The sequence below is a fragment of the Aythya fuligula genome, chromosome 2 (genome assembly GCF_009819795.1).
Source record: "Aythya fuligula isolate bAytFul2 chromosome 2, bAytFul2.pri, whole genome shotgun sequence".
Classification (NCBI taxonomy): Eukaryota; Metazoa; Chordata; class Aves; order Anseriformes; family Anatidae; genus Aythya; species Aythya fuligula.
In genome coordinates this window covers 97,194,302-97,217,798 of record NC_045560.1, presented here as the reverse complement: position 1 = coordinate 97,217,798, position 23,497 = coordinate 97,194,302, and the positions used below count along the sequence as shown (strand labels likewise).

Sequence of the window (23,497 nt, the reverse complement as noted above, 5' to 3'; positions counted from 1 at the left end):
CAAAAATGCATTTGCATTGATCTGTCCTAAAACCAGCTTCCCTGCTGCCTTTCAGAGAATAAGTAGGAGCCTGTTATTTAACTGTGTATAAGAGCTCGGTGTTTTCCTGTCACTGAATGACCACTTCCAAGTAAGCTGTCTGCTGCTTAGTTTACAGGCTGGTGCCTTCCAATCTCTGCTCTCCTATCTGGCTGGTAAAAGCCCCATTATCATCTGAGACGTTATCTTAAGGGTAATACAAGCCTCTGATATGACACAAGGAAAATTGGAGAAAAAAAAAATCCAGTTGAAATCCCAGCCCTTGGGATCTTTCCTATCAAACTTAGTGGAATTGGGATTCTTTCCAATTTCCCCTACAAATAATTCCAATCAAAAATATTACAATGAAGACTGCAACAGGTGCATTCTTCTAGTCTATGATTAAGGATCTCTGCTCCTGTGAGATGTCATTTTAGGCTCTAAAATGTCACAGAGCTTCAGTCGGCAAGCACAATAAAGGCTCTTACTCCAGGCCATTCTTCAGGGCTCTGTAGACTTCCTCCATCCTTTTGGGCTGGGGCTCCTTGGGGGTGGTGCTGTTCTTGTGGCCCAAATTATGCATTTTCTTCACCTTCGCTTGGGGCTTCTTGAGAGCAGAGGAATTTTCAATAAAAGAGTTACACCTGCAAAGCGAACATTAAAGAGGGGGAAATCCCTATAAATCATAACGATCTCAAAGAAGCATAGCTTAAAGAAATCTTCCTGATATTATCTCTGCTAGCAGAAGCGATTCTGCTTACGTGCCTGCCAGTTAAAGTGCTGTGTTTGTTTATAGGTTGAGAGGTCTGAGCAGCCTGGGACTTGCTGTCAGCTTTTGATGTGCCAGTTGCCTTTCTGAGATATGGATGCCGGCTTAAGTCCCAGGCTCAGCAGCCCTTTCTCTGTCTCATCCCATGCCTGTCCTGCCTCACGTCACCATAAAGAGGCTAAATACAAAGGGGAGCCCAGATAATATCAGGCATAAAGCCTGAGGGCTCCTTAGGAAGACTGGGGGGTGGTTAAGCGTGTGCCTGGAGGGCAGCATCATGCTGCTGGTGTTGAGCACGGACTGCAAATAGAAGAGAGTTGTGCTGCATGTAGGTGCCTCCTTGGACTCTTTTCTCTCGATCAGCATCCAACAACCATCACTGACCTGAGCTGGCAGTGTGGAGGTGCACAAGTGGAAGCTAATTATACAGTAGCCTCTGAGGTTTACTTTCTGGCTTGGGAAATGCCTGGCTCAAAGCCTGAAGTCCTGTCTAGCCAAAAGGCGATGCACGGAAGGGTTCTGTCCCCGGAAGGGTTCTGCCCCCCAAGCTCTGCCCTCCCTCCCAGCAGGATGCTGAGGCAGCCCCCCGAAAGAAGGGGACTCACTTTGAATTCACAGGGAAAAATGACTTTTAGGTAGCGGCAGTCTGAAGCTGGGGGCGGTGGGAAGCGTAGCGTGCTTCTGTGCACTTTACGTGTGAAAAGATCGCTGTATAAATTAGGGAATTAAAGTTGTTCTCTGAAATGTTCTCACAACTCTGAGGCATGTGCGGAAGCCCTGCGTTAAGGGTGGAGGGGAAGTATTTGGTAGTTAAGACTCAGGGTAACAGCTTGATTATACACACAATGTAGAGAGATATTTTAGCCTAGAAAACTTTTTTCCACCTTTTCCACCTTCCAAACCCCAGCGCCTCTTTAGCACCTGATGCAGAAGCTTCCCATAAAGAGCACAGTACTTGCCTGGAGCGTCTCTCTTGAAGCCCGCTGAAGCCAGCAAAGGACTGGCTCCTGATAATCCCATTAGGACCTCCTGGAGAGAATGAATGTGATCCTATTGACATGATTTCTGGGAGCCGGGAGGATATTCCTGAAAAACAACAGAAGGAACGTCAGGGTAAAAAGGTGGGCAAGAAGCACGTGGTAAGGCAAGGACTGCCCGGCATCCCAGGGGGTGACTCAGCCCCATCAGGGGCTGTCAGACAGGGCACAAACATGACTCCCTACTCCAGCCTACAGAGATCCATCACTCTCTTTTCAGAATAAACCACAAGAGTGCCTGCAAGGATGTTGAATTTTCTTGGAAAACAGCAGAGAAGGTGAGGGTTTTACATGTTCTGTGTTTCACACATTCAAGGGGGCCTTGGCAACACGAGAGGAAGGTCTTGGTATGTGTGTGTGCTCATTTCCAGTGCCCAGCTCAGCATTTGCACTCAGCCTCAGCTTAGGGATCAGCAAACTAAGGAGAAGGAGACAGTGGTTCTCCATCCTGCTGGACCCACCACCTCCATCCTTCCCAGGGTGCTAATGCTGTCATGCTGCGATACGCATGGAGAAATTAGGCCAGCTTGAAAATAACCAAAAAAATAAAAATAAAAATAAAAAAATATTTTTTTTCCCATCTATTTTAAAAGGTAGCCCTGGCATGTCCTGTACCCCCTGTTCATTTCACCTCCAACAGCTGTGGATGAGGTTGAGGCTGAGACAGGACTGAATAGCAGGGCAAGAGCTGCCTGCAGGCAGCAGAGCTGATGCTTTGTAAAACTGCAGCCTGCGGGGCTGAGCGGGTGCATTTAAAGCAGCCTCACGTTTAAAGCAGTCCCCACAGATGAAGAACAATCCAGAGCTGAGTGCCCAGAAAGGAGCCACTTGTGAGGACCACGGATCTGCAGCCTGAGCCTTCACAACCAGATTTATTTATTGAAGATAAGGAGCAGAGTTACATGGTGCCTCCACGGCAAACACTCACTGGAAAAAGCAAATATGTGGGGAAATGTTGTGTGCAGTCCAGTTGTGTTTAATTTGTAATGCTAGGCTGGACAAATACTCTCTGAGGTGGTGTTAGGCATCGTGGCAAGCTACTTCTCTCTGGAGAGGACTGCATTGCCCAAGAAGAGCTGCTTTGTCAGGAATATTTCTGTAAGAGCTTTGCCAAAAATATTTCTTCCAGCTCCAGAATTGTCAGCGCCATTAGCAATGCGAAGTTCTCCCTGTTACACAACCCAAACGGCATCAACCTCCCAGCTTCGGGAGTGAGAACTGGATCAGTTCCCGTGTGACTGGGCAACCCTCACAGATACAAGCTTGGCTTTGTGATATGTGTATTTAAGTTGAATATTCTGGTTTGCTGTGACCAGTAGGTAGCTGTGATCTGCCCAGGTAGTCCTGGAAAGCTCTCCTTGTCCCCAGTCAGCCTGAGGAAGAACAGCCACCGAGATCTCTCTCATGCTGGCTGCGCCAACCAAAACCTTCTTGAATGATCCCCAGGCATGTTTGGGGGATTAGCGCGGGCAAGAGGCTATTCCAGTAAGCAGCCTGGAAGTGGCCAGACCCCATTTTGGGAGACCTTTACAGCTGGAGGCCGTTCCAACCTGGCTGGCCCCGCTCCTGGAGCACAGAGGCAGGCGTGACGGGTTTACCCCACCGGCATTAATGGGAGATTCAGCCCCACAGTCATCAGCTGTTCCTCAAGAAATAAGGGCAGCAAGAGCAAATCTGAAACCAGGTGCTAGTCCTGACCACGCTGGCTATAAAAACACAGGTACTTCGGATTCAAAACTCATATAAAAATGCTAGCATCCTCCTCACAGTGAATATCTTCTGTGCTAACATGAATGAAGGGCAAAGGTCTGAACAAAACCTTTGAGCGTTTGCATGCACGCTGGTAGCATTAGGTTTTCTTTTGCTTTGGGGGAGCTTAAAAATATAATAATCTCAAAAAAGGAATTTACTGATTTATTTATTTTACTTATTTTGCCGAAGTGCTCAGGAGGCTTTGCAACGCTTTAGTAATGAAGCCTTTCCGCACAGTACCAAAAGGAAGTGTGGATGAAGTGCAATTGAAATGCAAACTGGAGACCTGCCTGGAGCTACTTGTGCTTTGTTTTTGCATAAAATGTTCAGAAGTCAGAGCCCAGATTGGCTTATGCTCTCTCTCTATAAATATATGTTATGTATAATCTTGGCGATTAATGTATGTTGTATTTCTGTACAGAAGAAAGCTGTGATAAAAGGAAGTAACGGAGTCAGAAATGATGAAATCTCACAGTTGGGTTCAATTACTTTTCAGTTCATCAGGTTAGAGGTTGCCTCCACTGTACAAACACAATCTGTTCTCAAGATTTAAACTTACATTGCCGACATCTCAGACATTTCCAGCTGACCTCATGCTGCTGCACTGACCCTCTTTAGCAGCAGCAGCAGCAGCAGCAGCCTTTTAACCCAGATTCGCATGGGCACCGTGTCCGTGGATTATTTACGATACTAACATCTAGCAAATATGCTTTGGATGATGAGTATTTGTCACATTGTTGGAAAACGCTTTGTTGAGGGGGATTTATTTTCCTGCCTGTTAAACCATTCATAGGCCTCTGTGCTAGCAGCAATAGATCAACTAAACAAACCTACCTCTGAATTTAGTACTAGGTCTGTTTGCTGATTATATGCATATATGTAGTCACTAGGGTAATTTCAGTAAGGCTCATCACACAAGGACTGACTCAGATCTGCTGCTGAACTGACCAGTGTCCCTACAGATGCACACCCCTAAGGGGATTTGGGGGATGCTCCAACAAAGTGACTATCTCAGTCCATTTTCAGTAGTTATCTGATATAATGCTACCATCTTCTAGATACAACATGCATTTTTCTCTCAATACTAAAGCATACTGTACATTTCAAATGGTATTAAAAGCTTTTGAGATCTGAGACTTCTGCCTCATCAGTGAACCCAACAGGTACACTTACATTTTAAAATCTATGTAGTTGATGAACAACTGATGTTTCATTTCTTAAAAAACACCACTCTGCTTACTAGCGAATATAAACATGCGCTGTGTATAAGCACAATTAGTGTAATTAGTATTGCTCCTGCTAAGTGTGTGGCAGCTGAATGATTAGCCCATCAGCAGTGTCAAGGGATAAGGTGAAATTGTATCAGTATTTTTCACTGCCTGACTCACTGACAGTGTGCAGCAGGGAATGGCAGATAATTGATGATGTCTCTGTCCCCGGGGAAATAAAAGCCCCATCTCTCCTTTCAGTCGGAACAGCTGAGCCTGAGCTAATGAGAGGAGAAGGGACCGTAGAGCCCATCACTTCCACAGGACTGCCCCTTTTAGTCACCCTCTGAATGGACTTGCACCTCCCGTAATGCCAAAATATCTGACAAACAGTGTGAACTTCCAGCTAAGAGAGGTGAAATTCAGTGAGAATTACATTTGCTAAATCTAGACTGACTTTTTTGTGGACCCTTTTTGCTTGACTTTTTCCCCATGACTAACCTAGAGACCACCATACGATGAGGGAAGTTGTTTTTACTTCACATGTGCTAGCAAACATAGCAATAAATACACGAGTGGTGGTGGTGCCCGCAATTGCTCCTGCTCTCTCCTTGTAGCATCTACAGTTACAGCTCTGGGCCTAGGGTTTGCTGTAGGGTGTTAGGAAGCTGCATGAGGGTTCGTTGCACAGAGGCTTTGGGGATGCTTTTGGATTATCTATAATCCTTGATTAAATGGGAATGTGAGAGTGGATTCAATGGGCTGAAGTGATCCTTGATAATCCCTTCGTTCATACTTATCTTTTTTGTGCAGCACACATTTCAAGGCCCACTCTGAATCTAAGAAGATGCAATCCCCATAGTGAGATGTTTTGTCTGCTGTTCCCTGTGCTGATCTGTGTTCTGCACATTGAAAACATTTGGTGATAATTGTTTAGGGTAAGGTAAGGTGAGGGGGTCCACTAAACCTATCTCAGCAGAAGCCAATTGACTCAGTTTTTCACACTAGGAACTCTCTTGTCTGAAAACCTGGCAATGGGGTATGTCTAACAAATGAACTGGAAACTTGTTGAATAATGAAAGGAAAGAATATGTTCACCTCTCCTCTGTGTCAAGGATTATGTTCTGATAGTTAGACTAGCTGGCCAGTTTACAAAGGTGAAAACACTTTATTGCAATAAAATCCCATTTAGAAGCAAGCACCTCCAAAAGAATAAATCCAACAAGGGAAGAAACTGATTATACCCTAGAAGTCATGTCCTCTCAGCGAGCCAATTCTTTCTGCTTTGCATGAATAAACCCAACGAGCATAATTCAGTTCTAAACTCAGTCTCAGTGCAATTCTAAGCTCATTCAGCATGCACTCATCTGGTGCCACTTGCATTTGTAGTCTGAAATCTATTCTTTTTTAATATCAATTTTCTAACTTCTTCCTTCAGAGTTAGTTGAATTACCTTGGCAATATGAGGCCAGCATGGCCAGTAGCCCAAACAGCCACCTGGAATTTATGGTTTCCATGCTCCCTAGACTCCTAGGAGGCATAGAGGTATGCATTTTGGATGACAATTTAGAAATTCTTGGGGATGATTTTTTAATATAAAAAGTTGACAGTAATATACGGGTAAGAGCACTCATAAGCATTATAAAAGCTTTCACAAGAAAATTAACTCTCTTGCACGTGTTTCAATATTTTTAGGATGAAAACTCATGCGTTAGAGCACTGGCTCCTAATTCCTGGTGTATCAGGATCATTTCTGTGGGATGGGATCCCCTGGAAGCATCTGTAGAAGGGTGTCTTCTGTTGATCATTGGGTTACTGCAATTACAACTTTGATGGCAGTTTTTATGCTCCCAGCAACTGGGCTGCTACTTCTTGTGCAGGGTAGCATTTGCCAGAGTTGTGCAGACATCTGAGCTCCATCTGAAGAACTATTCTGGGTTGCCAGAACAAAATCACGTGCATTCATTCCATCAAAGTCCAAAACTATGAGATATTCCTAAATAGCAGCATATGGCTACACTGACAAGCACACTTCCCAAGCCTACATCAGCCGGTGAAAGGCCAGCAGATCTGTGAGCTTCAAACATTAATTATAGCACACAGAAAAAGAGCCACGTGGGCTTATCAGCATGGCTGTGGAGAGCAGTGCTGCATGGAGAAGGAGCTATAGCCAAGATGGCTCCCTCTCCTTCCAGTCAGAGATCTGGGAGCACCTGGGTCATGCTTGGGTGGGTACATCAAAGCAGTTGATAGCCTCTTATTCTTGCCCCAGCAGAAGGAGGCAAGTTCGGCCCCACCTCATGCATCAGCAGCTCTTAGTTTAAACCAGCACAGCCCGAGGTGGGTCTCCTGCCCCCTGTGGACATCCAAGCCTCGCCTCTCACACTGCTGACCCACCAGCGGGATCTCCCCAAAGGCGTGTGCTCGCTTCTCACCGACAGCTTTGTTTGCACTGATATATTCTTTCATTAGATATATTCTTTCATTAGATTTTAATACCTTCAGTTTGGGTGGATTCAGTTTTTATAACACACAAAGAAGTGCTTGTGCATCCTTCCTAGCCCTGCTTAAGTCATAGCTGAGAGATCTGCTTGATCATGCAGAAAATCCTACGAGCAAGCACAAGGCGCCATTACCTATTTCTAATAAACACAAATGTTAGCTTTGGGTACTTTGGGTTTAGTTTTTGTTTCAAATAATATATTTTCCAAAACTTGATACTAATAGCAAGATTTATACTTATTTTTTCATTTCCATAAGAACATTTTTTAATGCTGTATGTAAGGATATTTTCAACTGAAATGCTGCAGTATTTGCTAGCTCATCACTAGACACCCTGAGTAGAAACACAAGTTGTCTACCATCTGGAATAGCTCGTGCTGTTTGTTTTGCTCCTCCCACCCAAACTGGATGAAGTACATAAACCAAAAAGCAATAATAATCATAATAAGAAGAAAGCTAACAATCCAGGTCACCGGCAGAATGGCAAAGGAATCTGTGCTTGTATATACACAGGGAGTTCATACTTGATGTTCTTATTGCAATATAACTCCATAAATCCAATACACATCAGTCTTCTACACCAGTACAGTGCCAAATTCAACATGGGGACTTTTAACTTGCTTTTTTATTATTACAGAAAAACCTGCCTTTGGCTCTAACTCTCATGGCCTCGCTAGCACACAAATAATGACTGATGGCGGATGAGGCAAAAGCAGCGTGCCGTCTTGCTCCATTAGGAGCCTGCTTGTAGCTGCTCCCCCTCCAGAGCTCCTGGCACGTGGAGTCACAAGCTGCCCTTTCCTCTGCTTAACCCCCCCCTCCCAGAAACACCTACAGACCTGTTCCTTAACCTTGGCTTAGCACACACTGAAAACATAAGGAGAGGGAAATGCAAACGAGCTATTTCACTGTAATAAACCCAAGGAAAATAAGTTTGAGACTAAATGGCTCCCACACATGACAGATGGGTTCACAGTGGCTGACCTCATTTTTTCAGTTCCAACATTTGTTTTGCACAGGCAGCTGGAGCAACTGCGAGCACGAAATACACCCAGGGCCGCCCTTAATGCCATTCTCTTACGGCAGTCTGAGTACAGAGCAATCATATTCAATTGGTATTAGTGTAGATCAGCAAAACTCGCTTTGTAATAGCATATAAGAGTGTAACTGAGAGATCAGTCTGGCTGTCTAATTAGATTTCATGTTCATTCATTTTAAGCTAACCCTGGTGTGCACAATGATCTTTGATTAGGAGTCAACTCTGATTCTACTCATCATTGATTATTGTTTTTGTCAATTAAAGAATTAATTAAAATCAAAGCCCCCTACCATTCAACTGCCAGAAAATAACATAAATAAAAGCACTTGTGAAAACCAGCTGAGAATGAGCATCTTGTGTTTGAAATCCACCTTTCACTGCATTTGTAACAGTGGTTTGGTGCGAGTGACCCATGCCTGTATCATACCAGCTGTCATTTCAGCAATGCAGTGTGGGGGTAAATCTGCAAGGCTTTGGGTTACAATGCTATCTATCCCTGTATCAGGAGATAAACTAAAAGGGGTGATCTTGTGAGAAGTAGTAAAACCAGGAGGATGCAAAATGGGCTGCAGGGATTACTTTGTCTAGCAAAAACCTGGCTGCTTCACCACCTCTTCCACCCTAAGCAGAGAGCCACTGCACAGTTGACCATAAGTATCAGGTGGAATTGCAGTTTCTCAGCAGAGATCACAAAAAGTCATAAATCTGCCCTGCATTTTTGTCATCATTAACAGTAGGAGTTAGCAGCCCTAGGTGACCACGAGTGGTGTTGCCCTTTACAGGTCTAACATTTGGGTGAGAACCACGAGTAAGGTCTGAAAGCAACTGGGCAAAGTCTGCCCTGATGTAACTACGTGCAACTCCAGTGGGAGTCTTTGGCCAAAATACATGATGACACCAAGCAGCATCCCAAAGTTGTATGTCAAGTGTAAGCAGTGGAGTGCACTGACTTTCTCAAACCCTGTAAGCAGTGAACATAAAAACCTTCCCACTGTCAGGAGACAAAAGCAATGACCCAGGTGTGTTTAGTATGGTCCTTAAGACTGCGGCTTTCTTTTATTTGCACCAGTAATTCTGTTTACACCCCTCATTTTGTGCAGACAGCAGCAGCACAGACAAGGACAGCAAGCTGAGGCCACCTCTTTGCATGTGCAAGAAAGTAAATGCACTGTGTGGGACAGTCTAGGTCACCAGTGGGCTACTCTAGACATTATTCATTTTGCTCCAGCCAGGGTAGGCAAACCATTGCCATGCTCAGTATCCACTCCAGGTATGCTCTAATATAAGCACAAGTGAGATAAATTAAACAAGAGAGACAGGATTTTCGCCCCTGAAAGTAAAACATCACTGTTGTCAAATCCTTTCAGGTGCTAATGAGATACAAACACTTTGCTGCTCCTCTTTAAATACACAGGATTAGGAAGACTTAAAATGCCTTGGAAGTTTACATGCTAGTTCTGATTCAAGGAGTGTTTTAATGGCACACTGCCCATTAATATGTTGTTGAAGATGCATCCCTCCATGTTTTAGGGCAGAACATCGTCCTTAAAGCTGGACATTCTTGTCCCAGGTATGAGTACTGCAGCAATATATTTATTTTTTTGAACACTCCACAAGTGTGTCATTTCAAAGGCATTGCCATAAAAGTCCCGTGCTACTTCATTTATACTTGGCTGAAGCTCTCTTTTAGTGCACCCCGCAGTTGAACACTGTCCATGCACAATCAAGAGAAGCTGTGTGCTCTGATGTAACTCTCATTTCTTGGCTTCAGCTCATCTACATTTACAACCTGAACCTTATATTAGACAAGAGATGACATATATGACTTGGATTTATTTAATTATTTATTTTATTTATTTTATTGTTCTTCTGACTGCAATCTTTCTTTCAAACTTTAAAAGCTCTCAAAGTTATAGGAGACAACAGCACTTATCTAATAGCACCCAATAGACTCAAATTCCCCCAAACCACCACCATATTCTTGAGCTGCAAACATCAAAGGAGCTGTGAAAAGTTGGTGAAAAAGATCTGATGTAGGAAAAAGTGCTAAGGGGAGCTTGTGCAGGGTAAAGGTTGATGGGAAAGCTCATGTTAAAGACGCTGGTACTGGAGAAGGGATCTGCCAATCAACTGGACAACCAATGGGTCTGTTCAGCAGAAATGGAAATGGACTGCCAGAAGGCAGAGGAAGCCCAGCTCCCTGTCACCATGTGGCTGTGGCACATTTAGCAGTCACAGCCCACCACAGCAAGAAGAAGGACAGTTTTATAGACATGCATGAATTTACAGAAACTATTTGAAGAAGATATTGAGAATTTAAGGGAGAAGTTATCTCCTTGCTGCCAGGGTCCTGAAAGCGTGTTTAATTTCTGTTTTGGAGGACAGGGCAGCGCAATGCCGTGGGTACAGGCTGGTCTGTGCCTGTTGCCCTTAGTGCTGGAGAACAATCCTGAACAGATGTAGTTTACTGCTACTGATGTAGCCAATATAAACCCGATGAGACTCTTAAGTGTACTCCAAATAGAGCTAGTCATGTTAAATTGGTAAATTTAATCTGTAGTGAACATTAAAAAAGAGAAATCGTGAGTTTCAAATGCCACACACTCCAGCCATGCTATGAGATTAGTTACCGTTTAAGACTTTTTAGATACAGAGACATTAAAGATAAACCAAGGCTAGATGAAACAGATCTGACAGGATTTATTATTGCTGAACTACAAGGTAATTACCTCATGTAACTTTTCATTACATAAATTAAGGGTGCACGGATCTCAGGACAGGCCTGTTTTTCCCTATTTTGCCATTTAAAGAAGAAACCCACTGGAGCCACTGTGAGCTAACGAAAATGTTATAGGAAAAGCACTGCACTTTGTCCTCCTCTGTCCTCCTACTCTTTCCTCATTTCATCCCCTGTTGGCATTTCTGCATTTTCCAACTCACATAACAGTAATAATGGGCTGTCATTCCAGGCACAGGAAAATGAGGATACAACGATTTTTCTCCCATATCTTGTTTCCTCTGAGGGAAAACTCCATTGTCCTTTTTCCAATGGAAGCAATCGTCTTTCCTACCTGGTGGCAGGATGCTGGTCATGCCAGAGGGAAGCCTGTGTTTCCATCATGAAATACACACTTGTGAGGTGCTCTGCTCTGCAGAGATGGCAGCCTTTGCCTTCACTTCACCTTCCTCATTCATGAGGTGGATGCTGCAGCATGGGCAGGAGCAGTGCACTCTTATTATCTAACAAGGGTCTGCTTTTTCCCCATGCTTCCCTGGCTCTACCTTTAAAAAGATGCCAGAGAGCTTCTGCTTGAAGCACAGGGCTTGGAAATGAAATATATGGCATGCACTACAAGTCCTTCTCCTGCCTGCATGGAAACCAGGCTGCATTTGAAACAAGGCTTTGTGGCCCACTGCCATCTGGGGAGAGGAAGGCAGCATCACCCCCAGATTGCACAGACAGTGAAGCTCTGGTATATGCAGGCAAAATTTTAAGCTACTTATCCTGCAGCCTCGGCAACAGCTGAAGCCTTACCATTTTTAATATGGGCTTGGTTTGGTTTTGTGTAGAACAGATGACTTAGTGAGCATTCCCAGCTCTTGGTTTTATTAATCTAAACATCTAATAAGCCAAGCAGTCACCTCTGTTTACTTTGGCAGATGGCTATTCTTATTAAAAAGACGGGGTGTATATCTAAATAGACATGGTCTGCAAGTGTTATGCAGAATTCAGGAACACGTCTCATGCATCAAAGAGCACCTCACAGCCAACTGCTTCCTAGCCCACGATCAGCTCTGTGCAGAAACCCAAGCCCTTCTTTGAGCTAACAAATGGTACTTCGCAGACGTACTGAACGAGACGAGGAAAGGGCACTCATTCATGCAGGACTTGACACGTTATGCACTTGACTGAGCAGCAGCAGTGTTTTCAACAGCACCATTGCCCACAAACATGCCTGTACATTTGAGGAAGTGCATAGGATGGCTGTTTGTGCCATAATCCAATGATGCTCAAAGTGATGGGCAGAGAAGATGTCCCCACACCCAGGAAGACTACCTGGCCAAAGGCTGCTTGCTGGGATGCTATTGCACAAAGGTGTAACACATGCCCTCCTTCTTGTTTTAAAACCAAATGTTCTTAACTTAAATACTTAAATGGAGGATGTCAGGTTACTTAATTACAGAAAAGGTATTTTCCCACTTGCATAAAGTTAGAAAATGCCCACCAGACTACCACATTTCTCCCTGTTTTGCTTCAGTCTTCTAGCAGGTGTGCGATAAATTTGACAAAGGGGAGAGATGCCTCATGGAGGGACAAACCAAGTGGTTTTGGCTGCTCACCTGTTGAGGTATAAACCTCCCATGAGCATTTGCAGGTGCTTATTTGCCTGTCTGTCTCCAACAGATTTCACTGAAAATGGGTTCCTTCCTTGGGTCAGCTTGAGCAGAAAGGTTTAAGAATACGTAGGGTTGGTCTACCCTGAGTTTTTGTGGACATGAATGCTCATAGACATGAAAACACATAGAAAAGCTAAAACCAGAACCTCAGCGATGACTGGATTGATCTTCTCTGCTGCAGCTCCTCAAGCTTTTTTTGGAGTTGATGGATGGCTTGAGGTTTTCCCATCAGTGATATTTTTAGGACAAGATCAAGTCTGACAGATCTCTGGGTGCTGCAGCTAAGTATACATGCATATTTTTTTTTGAATTACAAAACAGGAGTGCCTTGGAGAAGTGATTATTTGATTATTTGAAATCAATCTGGTGCGGCTGAAAGTCTACCAGCAGGCTGCCTGGCCTGGGGAGCTCCAGCAGCAGTGGTTAACGGGGCTGCTTGAGGGCTGGCGAAGCAGTAAGGAGGTGTCTGGCTCTGCCAGGCAAGGTCAGTTCACGGGAGGCATCAGGGACCGTAGTGCTCTCAATACTTTAAAAGGGCTGGCAGATTAAATGTACTATTGTGGCTACTTCATGGGCTGCACTGGTTCCAGGGAACTGTCAACTTCGATATGTGGCTCCCATTGAAGAGAGGAAAGATGCTAAGATACTTCTGCGCTAATCCATCATTCCTTTTGTGCTGGTTGGGGGGTAAAAATTAGAGGGTACCCTTGTAACATAAAAATACAGCAGAAAAAGGCAACTTTAAAGAGAAACAAACAAATAAACAAACAAAACAAACAAAAAAAATAGTTCATGTGTCATGCTTAGAGGACTCGCTTCTTACAAAGGCCACCAGGTGCAGAGCTTGCATACAAAGCCCAAGGCAAGGTCTGTGCTTGTGGCTGCCAAAAAGCAATTTCAGAGTGCCAGGGGACCTGCTCTTTTCTGTACCTTGGGGTGAGTGGGGCAGCACATCCTGGGATCAGCTTTTTGATCGTGGCTGGGCTACAGCCTGGTCCTGGGCACCTGGGCTATGTTGGGAAGTGGGGGCGTTGTTCTGCCCAGCAGCACCAGCCCCAGAGCAAAGACACTTAAAAGCAACAGCTGGAGAGCCCAAACTCAGGGAACTGAATGCAACCCCCTGGACACAGCTCTGGGCTGTGATAAAAGCATGGCAGTGAGATGGGAGCAGCAACAGGCACTGCAGGGAGCAAACACACAGAGCCCCTGCTTGGACTCCACTGCTCCCCTGGGTGCAGTCAGCCTTCCCTCAGAGACCTGTGCAGAAAGGAGCTGGTAAGTCCTCTTGCTCATCATCATTTCCAAAATCTCTTACCAAGAAAACACTTTAACAAGCCAACACCCCCCCACTTGGAAAAGCAGCAAGCACTGTAAGTTGAAAGGGCAAAAGCAGTGACCTCTGAGGTCCTGGGAGGTGGGAAGACAGATTTCTTAGCATTGTGTTAATGGAGCCATCCAGGAACCACACAGCCTGAAAGTGACATGACAGGCCCCCATCTGAGGGGACTAATTCAGGTCCTGGTCCTCTCTGACAACCTCTGTGTGTGTGCAGGCACTGCTCTCCTCACCACCTTCCTCGTCTCCCCGCAGCAGAAGCTCAGTGCTGCAGGCACGAGCCGCCCACCTCCCCTTAGCTCGGCTGCGGGAAAGCACCCCAGCGAGTGGGTTGTCCACGAGCTGCTTGTCCCTGCCACACATACAGCAAGGGGGAAAAAAATAGAAAAGCCAGAGCAGCCATCCCTTTTTTGGCAAAAGGGACCGCTGCTTTCCGCCTTGCTCCCACTCCTTCCCAGTGGGGAAGCAGGGCAGCCTCCCCCTGGCACCTCTCCCCGCGGTGGGTGCTGTCGGGGGGTTACCTTCCTCCTCGCTGGGGTTTAAAGGCATCAAGGAGCAGAAGGCAGCCCCGTGTGGCTCTGGGGCTGTGCTTTGTACAGCTGGTACCCCCAGCGTTTGCTCTGTGATATAATAAAATAGGGTTGAATGAAGTGGTCATGGGCCTTGAGACCGCAAGGAGGTAGAGCAGCCTGGTCACTGAGTGATGCTGGGGATGTCCCCTGCACAGATCAGATTTCTCCCGTTATGCATTCCCAGACATTTGAGAAATATTAATTCTCTTACAGAAAACCCCAAAATATAACCGTGCTGTTATTTTAGAGAGGAGCACAGAAACACAGAAAAGCTAATTGCTCCATTCCTTGAGCAGGAACCTGGAAATAAACACAACCTGTTGCTCCTTAGGAAGAAAACCAAAGCACACAAGCAAACAAAACACCCGCACTCTACCGAGGAAGCGCAGCTGGATGTCAACATTTAAGCCAGCATCGGGTTATGGATGTGGGGTTTTTAAAGTCCTCAACACTGTGCTTGCCTGCACCAAGAGGCAGCACAGACACCATCTTAAAAGACTGTCCTAGGATTTAGTTACCGGCCGAGAAAATGCTGAATTTATAGAAGAAAAATGCACTTGGTGCCTTCAGATGGCTCCTGCTGTCCGATACCTGCCCTCCCATACTTACTGAAGCCTTGGGGCTGGCGTGGAGCAATTTGTCCTGCATGCCCGCTAGGGTCACAAAGCCGGGCTGCTCGCTCGTCCCAGTGGACGCCGTTCTCCAAAAACCCAGCTCACGTTGCGGGGACCAGCGCAGGGAATATCCCACAGGAGGCTGGGCAGCGAGCACGGAAACCTCTCCAGGAAAGACACCTTCCTCTTGCCCCTTCTTCCTTGAGCCCCCCGTTTGGGTCTGCTCCCACTTATTTTGTTTATTCGGAAAGGAGAGCAACGCTTGCGAAACCTAATTAGCCACAGGGGGATATGAAGATAATGTTCCTGCTCGGGAGCCTTCCCTGCCTGGGGCTCCAGCTGCGTGACAGCAGCTGAAACACGGTAATTAGGAGGAGCGGGGCAGAGCGCGGCCAGATTAATTAATGAACGCAGAAATCAGGCTGGAAACACACTGAGCTGGTAACAGAGGGGTGTGCGAAAGGGCGCGGAGGCAGCGTGGCCACACGCACAGCTTCCAGAAGGGTTTTTTTTGAAACTTTGAATGAGGGACAGCAAACCAGCGATAGGAAGACCTGGCGTGGGATTTGGATGACCTTTGGCAGCCAGGGCACTCAGAGGTAAACCGAAGAGCAATGCCAGCGTGCAAAACGTTTGCATCAGTCCTTGGGAACGAGCCAGGGACCGAACGGAGAACTTAGGAGGGTCTGAGCTTGCCTCAAACCAGCAATACCATAAAAGCTCACTGGAAACAGAAAGACGGGACCCGAGGAAACGCTGAGACTCGGGGAGACAGGGGTGGGAAGACGGCTGAGCACTTCCACGAAAACATTAAACCAGCTCCCCCAGGCACCTTTTCACCAACCCCTTCACCGACACCCCCCAGCCGAGATTTTCCCATCCCCAGCCCCAAAGCGCACACGACGGAGCCAGCAGAAGCCCGACCTTCTTCCCCCAAATCCCGACGCCTCTCTCCCGGCGACAGGGCTCAGCTGAAGCACCTTGGGGCCGGCAGCTCCGCACCCCTCCCTCCCTCCCTCCCTCCCTCCCCGGTGCCCCCCAGTGCCCCCGGTACCTGCTGCTGTCGGCGGGGCTGCCGCGGCTCACAGCCCGCCCCGGGACATCGCTCGCCCACCGCCGCAGCCCCGGGCTCCGCGGCCACAGCGCCGCCCCATCCCCGGCGATAATACAATAAAATTCAGTATTTTTAATTATTTTATATATTTTTATATATATATATATATATATATATATTTTTTTTTTTTAAGAGGATGGGGAGCAGCCTCTCCCCGCTCGCACTGCCCCGCCGCTCTGGCAAGCCAGCGCAGCCGCTGCCGGCTTTTCCTTGCGGAGCTGCAGGAGGAGGAGGAGGAGGAGGAGGAGGAGGAGGAAGAAGGGGAGGCGGAGGCGCTGCGCGGCCCTGGCCCGCCCCCGCGGGCGGTGCGGGGTCCCACGGGCGCCCCCCGGCTCGTCCCGGTGCCGCTGCCCTTGGCTTTGCAGTTTTTTGGGGGGAACAATCAGCTCCCTGTGGCCCCGGGCCAAGTGTGTTTGATTTTTCCTGGCTTTATTATTGTTATCATTAGTTCATTATTATTCATGTATTATGATTATTAATTTACTATTATCAATTTATTATTTTTCTATTATCGATTTATTATTATTATTCTCATTACTATTATTATTCTCATTACTACTATTATTATTATTACTATTACTATTATTATTTTCAGTCGGTTTGAGCAAAAGGAGAGGGACAGGGAGTAGCTGCTCCAGGTCTCTGCTCCCTATCCACAGGATGCTCACCGGCTCCTCCGCTGCCTTCAGTAACCTGTACTCAAACAGATCCTATACTAGGGTACATTGAGGGCTGCAAACAGCAGTTAAAGGTGAATATAGATAATCACAGAATCACTAAGGTTGGAAACGACCTCCAAGATCATCCGGTCCAACCTTCACCCTACTACCAATGTCACCCACTAAATTATGTCCCTAAGCGCCAGGTCCAAGAGGAAGGAGCACGCCAGCAGATGGGACTAACATTTCTTCCTTTGAGCCTCCTGCATCACGCTGAGAAAAAAAAAAAAAAAAAAAAAAAAAAAAGGCAGAAATGCTGCATTTTCCCAGAGATTGTAGGGAAAAGGAAATTTTCTTCAGTTTCAGTCTTCCATCCAAAATACACAGTCCTAGTTACTATAAATGCATCTCAGTATAGGTGAGGATCCTGAGTGTATTTATTGCTGGCCTTAGGACTTTGCCCTTTCTCTTCCATAGCCTTTTTTTTTTTTTTTTTTTTTGTATCTTTACTCCAGACATCACCCAACAGAAGTACCAAACACCCATGGCTTATTCTTTTACTATTTTTATATATGTTTATATGGGGTTTTATATATGTTTATATATATATATATATTTATATGCAATCTGCTGTCCCTCTTCCAACACTTCAAGCTGCTGCAGATTCCTTTAACAAGCTCTCCCTTGTGTCTCTGAAACAACTAGAAGTGCTTCTTTTGGGAACTCCTGGCAAGGCTGTGGGATTGGTAAATCGACACAGTTTGGGAGGTGGCAGTACTGGTACTCTCCCTGTACGCCCCTGTCTTTCCCCATTTGGGTCAGATTCGCCCTTTCAAATGCAAATATTGTCGATGGAGCACAGAGACCTGCCACACACAGGATGATACTGTACAGAGGAGTTTGTGAAATGACAACAAAGAGTTTGGGTTTCACAAAGCATTGTAATTGGTGGTAAAAAAAAAAAAAAAAAAAAAGAAAAAAAAAAAGGCAGCTCGCTGAATAAAAATCTGAGCTGCCAGTTCCAGCTGACCTATAATCTTAAGTAATTTTCAGCAGTAATAATGAACATGTGGTATTTATATTGTATGCCGAATATAAACAGCACCCTGTTGCCCTCAGAAGCAGAAATGAGAGAAAACCACTCCAGATTCAGCAAAAGCATAAAAATCATAAATGGGTGATCTTCGCAGGAGTGTGCAGACCTCTGGGACCTGAAGGTTCCCAAAGCTTCTGAGCTTGGCACTGGTCCTGGGGGTGACACTTCCAGAGACACAGAGGTGCTGTTGTAGGTCCCAGGGTACATTTTTAGGGTCATCTGTGATGTTCCTCTGCCTGAACCAGCTCTGCCCCTGCTTCATGTGTTTCTCATGGGACATGAGCTGGGGGGGGCAAGGCGGAGAAGTTGCTTTCTGGAAAAAGGCAGCTGCACGCTTCGGGCTGTGGAATGTCAGGGGAAGAGAAGAGGGAATATTTGTGGCAATGCTGAAAGCTATAAATGTCTCATCATGCATACTTAATATGCTTTTGAGTCCATTTCAGCCTTTTAGGGGGTGGCAGCTCTCACTGTGGAAGTCTGGTTAATTTGTTAAAGGTTTCCAGTGTCGTCTGCTAATTGCAGCATCTTACTGCAACATTGAGCCTCCTACAGTGGTTCCTGGCAATTACCCTGTGTGCCCCATGTTGCAAATTCCCCCTGGCCCTGTCAGTTGTATCGGAAGATAAGAAGATTTTTGGAACCCAAGGTTGCAGACGCGAACGCCTCCTTCATTTGCAGCCTCCTCTTTCAAGGAAATGTTCTCAATCCTATGCAAATACATGTGCTGGGGATGTATGAGCTGTTTCTCTTGGTTTCTCAATAGAGTTTTGCATAGCAAACACGGAAATCTTATTCACTCCTCTCTTCACCCTCACCCCTACATATGCATTCCCACTTCCCTGCTCCCCAGGGCTGTTGCTTGTCAAAGCTGCTAGGAGGCTGAGGAGGTTTAAGGATGCTCTAGATAAAATCTTTGCCCCACATAGCCCTTCTGAACACTCATTCAGCCTGACACACAGGCTTTTGAAAGGATCGGGTCAGTCATCCCACGTGTGTCTTGTTTTGCTAATTCAGTGGAAAATGCCAGAGAGCTCTGCCTCCCTCCATCACTAGGCAGGAATCGAAGCTGCCATTGTGTCGTGGCTCTGATCATGCTACTGCTCCTATAAATTATTCACTGTATTGCAGCTTAATCTGCTGTTGTGTTAAAAACAGGTCAGCATGAATGTCCCCAGCGCAATTTCTAAGTGACAACAGCAAAGCTGATTCTGACTTTGTCTCCTGAAAACACGGTGACCTCTCCAAAACAGCAACTGTCAGTTGTCATGCACTTTATCCTCTGCCAGCTCCTGTGCACCTTTACAAGCACCAGTTCCCAGCAATGTCAGCCCACGTTATACTTGAGAGATCTAAGCCTGAGTTCTTAAATTACCTGCCGGGCTTTACAGGAGCACTTTGCTTTCTATTAGCCTTTGCTCCCAGGCCAAAGAGCAAATCAGGATTTCCAAGGAAGAGATTAGGGCATACCTAAATGCTGTGCTCCTCCCAGACACCTGGAAGGCTTCTTGCAAGATCTGAGCAGGATTTTCTGGCTGATACACATCACTGAATCACAGAATGGTTTTGGTTAGCAGGAACCTTAAAGCCCACCCAGTTCCAACCCCCTGCCATGGGCAGGGACACCTTCCACCAGACCAGGCTGCCCAAAGCCCCATCCAGGCTGGCTGTGAGCACCTCCAGGGATGGGGCATCCACAGCTCCTCTGGACAGCCTGTGCCAGTGCCTAACCACCCTCTGAGTGAAGAATTTCTTCCCTATAGCAAACCTAAACCTACCCTCTTTCAGTTTAAAGCCCTTACCCCTTGTCCTATCCCTACACCCCCTGACACAAAGTCCCTCCCCAGCTGTCCTGTAGGCTCCTTTAGGTACTGTCCCCATTATGTTACACATCTCTCTGGGTGGGGAATGTAATGACAAATACTTCAGTTTTGCCATCATCCCAATTCAACAGAACAGGAAGACCAAAGCAATGGCCTTCAGGACTAATGCAGCTGCCCTCTAGAGAAACCTGGAAAGAAGGAGGTCTGGGGGGTACAGACCTCCTACAGACCCTTACCCCCCTAAAACACTCAGAGAGAAGACCTTTTGAGGACTTTGGCAAGTGTGGGGGCTTCTCATTCCCTGGAGTGCCACAGGGACATATGCCTGTTGTGCAGATACAAAGGCTCAGCCCAGTCCTGTCTGATTTCAGACACCTGAAAGCGGGGGCTGGTGGCAGCAGACCATGCAGGGGCAATTTGCATGGGCGCCTCTCATAAGTGTCTTCAGATCAGCCAATGTGTTGGAGGAAGCAGCCACCAGACAGTGGCTTGGAGCTTTGGTTTTCTGAGGCAGATTAGGCCCCCCTAGCCCTTAAGGCAGATTATTTGTGTACATTTTTTTTCACGAGCAAAAAACTGGGCAATCTGTCATAAGCAACCTAGGCAAGGCTGACCCTACACCAACCCACAATCACTTAACCCAGCTCAATATCCTGTGTTGCCTCAGCTCTCCTGCTCTCTGCACCTCACCCTGCCCGTCCTGCTCCTTGGGTTGGCTCCGTGCCTGTATTTCTACCTTCTCTGCCAGACGAGCCTGCTCAGTGCATCTGACTTGAGCTCACCATCAGTCACCCTGTAGCTAACTCTCCTTGCTCTCCTTCTAGAAGCTTTTGATACCCACTTGTTTTTCACCACTTGCACCCTGTAACCACTGTGCAACCATTTCCCCCCTTCTACTTCCCATCACTGTGTTGCTGCTCCACCCTCAAGTTCCTCATTTTGCTTTCTTCTTTGTGTCGCTTTTGCAAAACTTTCCACCTGCAGGTCTCAGGGCGATTTATGGGAAAGTCAGGTCACTCGAGCTGATGTTCTGGGGTGGCTCTGGGACAGATTCAACCTCCGGGGGCCTCTGGCCAGGTAGTTGGCACTGCTGGGTCTTTGGGAATGACTGCAGCACGTGTAACGCAGTGGGGATATTACACAGGGTGTATTACCACAGGGTGGTCAGGGCACATGTGGCATACCAAGGAAAAGCAAGATATGGGAGCAGAGGGAGAGGGTTAGGGACAGAAAGGGGAGCCTTCATCACACCCTGCTGCATCTGTGGTGGTCTGAGGTCCCTGCACCTGAAGACAGCAAGTTCCCTTCAGGAGGCACCTTCACAAGCACACAGCCTACCTGCCCTCACATACGTAACTTAGGGGACCAGGTGCCACCAATCACACCATTTTTCCCCCAGAACTCTCCCCCTTCAAAACCAACCCCGGTGGGCTCCAGCCCCTCTTCAGGGCAAGTTTTGGTGGTGAGGATCTCGTGGACAAGCTGGAGGTATCAGCACACTCCTGCTTCTCAGCCTGCTCGGTGACCAGGCCTGGTGGAGCCGCTCTCCCTGTGTGCACGTGGCACCTCTGTTACTGCAGCCCTACCCTCCTGTCTGTCCCCTCCTTGGGTTCGAAACACGTCCCTTGTTTCCTAACTAAGGTGTGAGAGGAACTGTCGGGACATTGTTTGGCTTTCCTGGACAGCTGGAAGTCAGCAACACGATGCCATGATCAAAGCTGTGGTGGTGATCAGAGACCTAAAGTGGCAGGTATGGTACTACGTGGGGCTTTTGGGGAGTGTAGCTGCCAGCTGTGCTTCTGGCATTGAGCTGGTTTGAAGTCATGTGCAGGGACACCTCCCACCACACCAAGTTGCCCAAGGCCCCATTCAGCCTGGCCTTGAACACCTCCAGGGATGGGGCAGCCACCCTGGATGGTCAGGTAGGAGAAAGATGCAAAGGCTGGGGTGGAGGAGAAGGAGCCAGACAATTACAGAATCAAGCGCCCTGTGGGAAGTCTGCATTGGTGGCCATCTGGATTCCTGCCAGCTCCTCACATGACAGTTTTTGTAGCAGAAACCCAAGAAGAGTCCTCTGGGATAAGGCTCCGAGCAATTTCTATCCTCTGTAAAACCACGGCTGCCCTGAAATCTCTTCCAGACCGACGGCAGTATGGTGACTGCAGCGCAAATCTCCATAACATGACTGCCTCCGAGACACCCCCATGGCCCCCTTTTCCTCATCAGCACATATTTCTGCGGCATAAATATAGCAGATACAAAACAAGTGCAGAGCATGTGAAATGCCATTCGGGGGAGCGCGCTGAACACACTGCCTGTGTCATGCAAGGAGCCCGAAGAGCATCTGCCAAATATTTGGGCTGGGATTCCAGAGCAGAGGGGGGTCCTCAGTGCTGACTGAGCCCTTGGGACAGCACGGTGTGAGTCTTTTTTTGGGGGATGCAGGTTGCCTGTTGGTCCAGCCTGCCCTTTACATGAGAGTGTTTAACCACGTGCAAGACATGTTTCCTCCAGGGAAGGTGAAGGGCAGCTTCTCGTGCCACTGGGGCTGTGAGGGGAAATGAATTTAAAAAAACAATCACAAATGAAATGAGCTGTAAAGCAGAGAAATAGTGCTGCCTTGGGGGCATGGCCTGGTGCTGCAGCAGAGGTTACGTGATACCAGCGAAACGAGGCCAGTTTTTGAGCATCTGACCCTGGTACTATTTTCAGCGCAGTGATTTTTGGAAGCGATTAACGACAGCAGCTTGGCACTAATCAACAGCTGGTGTTGCTGATTAAGCTAACTCTTCCTTGGCTCGTGGCCGGCATCAGGAATAGAAAGGGCAGGAAACTCCCCAGAGTGGCAGGAGAGGCAGAGCAGCTCAGGACCTTCTATACTGCCTTGCCTGTTTTTTTGTTTTGTTTTGTTTTGTCCCTCCCCCCTCCCCCCCCGCCGTGGGAAAATAAATAATAATAATTAAAAAAAACACTATAGCCATCCAGCTCCAGAGCTGTGTTCAACAGTGCTGAAGGGCTCTGCTTCTCCTGTGGCTTCATTTCTCTTTGGCAATATTTTTATATGGATTCTTTTCAATGTTTCCACCCCTCTGTTAATAAAAAAGAGCCTCACTCGTTAAATGTGTGATCGCATTGCCAGTGTGGCACTCCTCACATATGTTTGCTGTGGGATCTCAGAGATGCTATCTAGCTTCAAATCTATCTACATCTCTAAAATCTTCCTGCGAGATGCTGATGGGAAGGAAATGTGCCAGCTCAGTGTGAGCAGTGTGTGTTATGGCCCGATCCACCAGTCCTGACGTAACCAAAACTCCCCAAACCATCCAATTTGTAAACAAGGCAGCTTCTCCAGATGCCACCACAGAAGTCAATGATTCCCTAGAGGAGGCGGGCTGCGCTCTCTCTACTCTGTACATCGTCACCGCTAAGAAGCTGTGATGTTTGAGGCAGAAAAAAAATCTCATTTGCTCTGTGCTACCTCTGTTAGCTCCGTAACATTAGCTGCATCCTCTCACGTTTTTTTATTTTTTCTCAAGTGAGGAAATCTAGTAAGTGGGGATATGA

General features: G+C 46.8%; 1 protein-coding gene across 2 annotated transcripts in view; it reads right to left on the bottom strand.

Moving 5' to 3' along the window:
• Positions 1-16,439, bottom strand: part of RIPOR2 (RHO family interacting cell polarization regulator 2) — a 46,717-nt gene extending 30,278 nt beyond the window's left edge. For both annotated transcript variants that reach the window (XM_032181836.1, XM_032181837.1), the window contains exons 1-3: positions 16,299-16,439; positions 1,747-1,873; positions 507-662 (exon numbers count right to left, since the gene is read on the bottom strand). In XM_032181836.1, coding sequence (XP_032037727.1) covers positions 507-662; positions 1,747-1,847 — 257 coding nt within the window. In that variant the 5' untranslated portion in view covers positions 1,848-1,873; positions 16,299-16,439. The remainder of the gene's footprint in view (positions 1-506; positions 663-1,746; positions 1,874-16,298) is intronic.
• Positions 16,440-23,497: the final 7,058 nt, after the last annotated feature.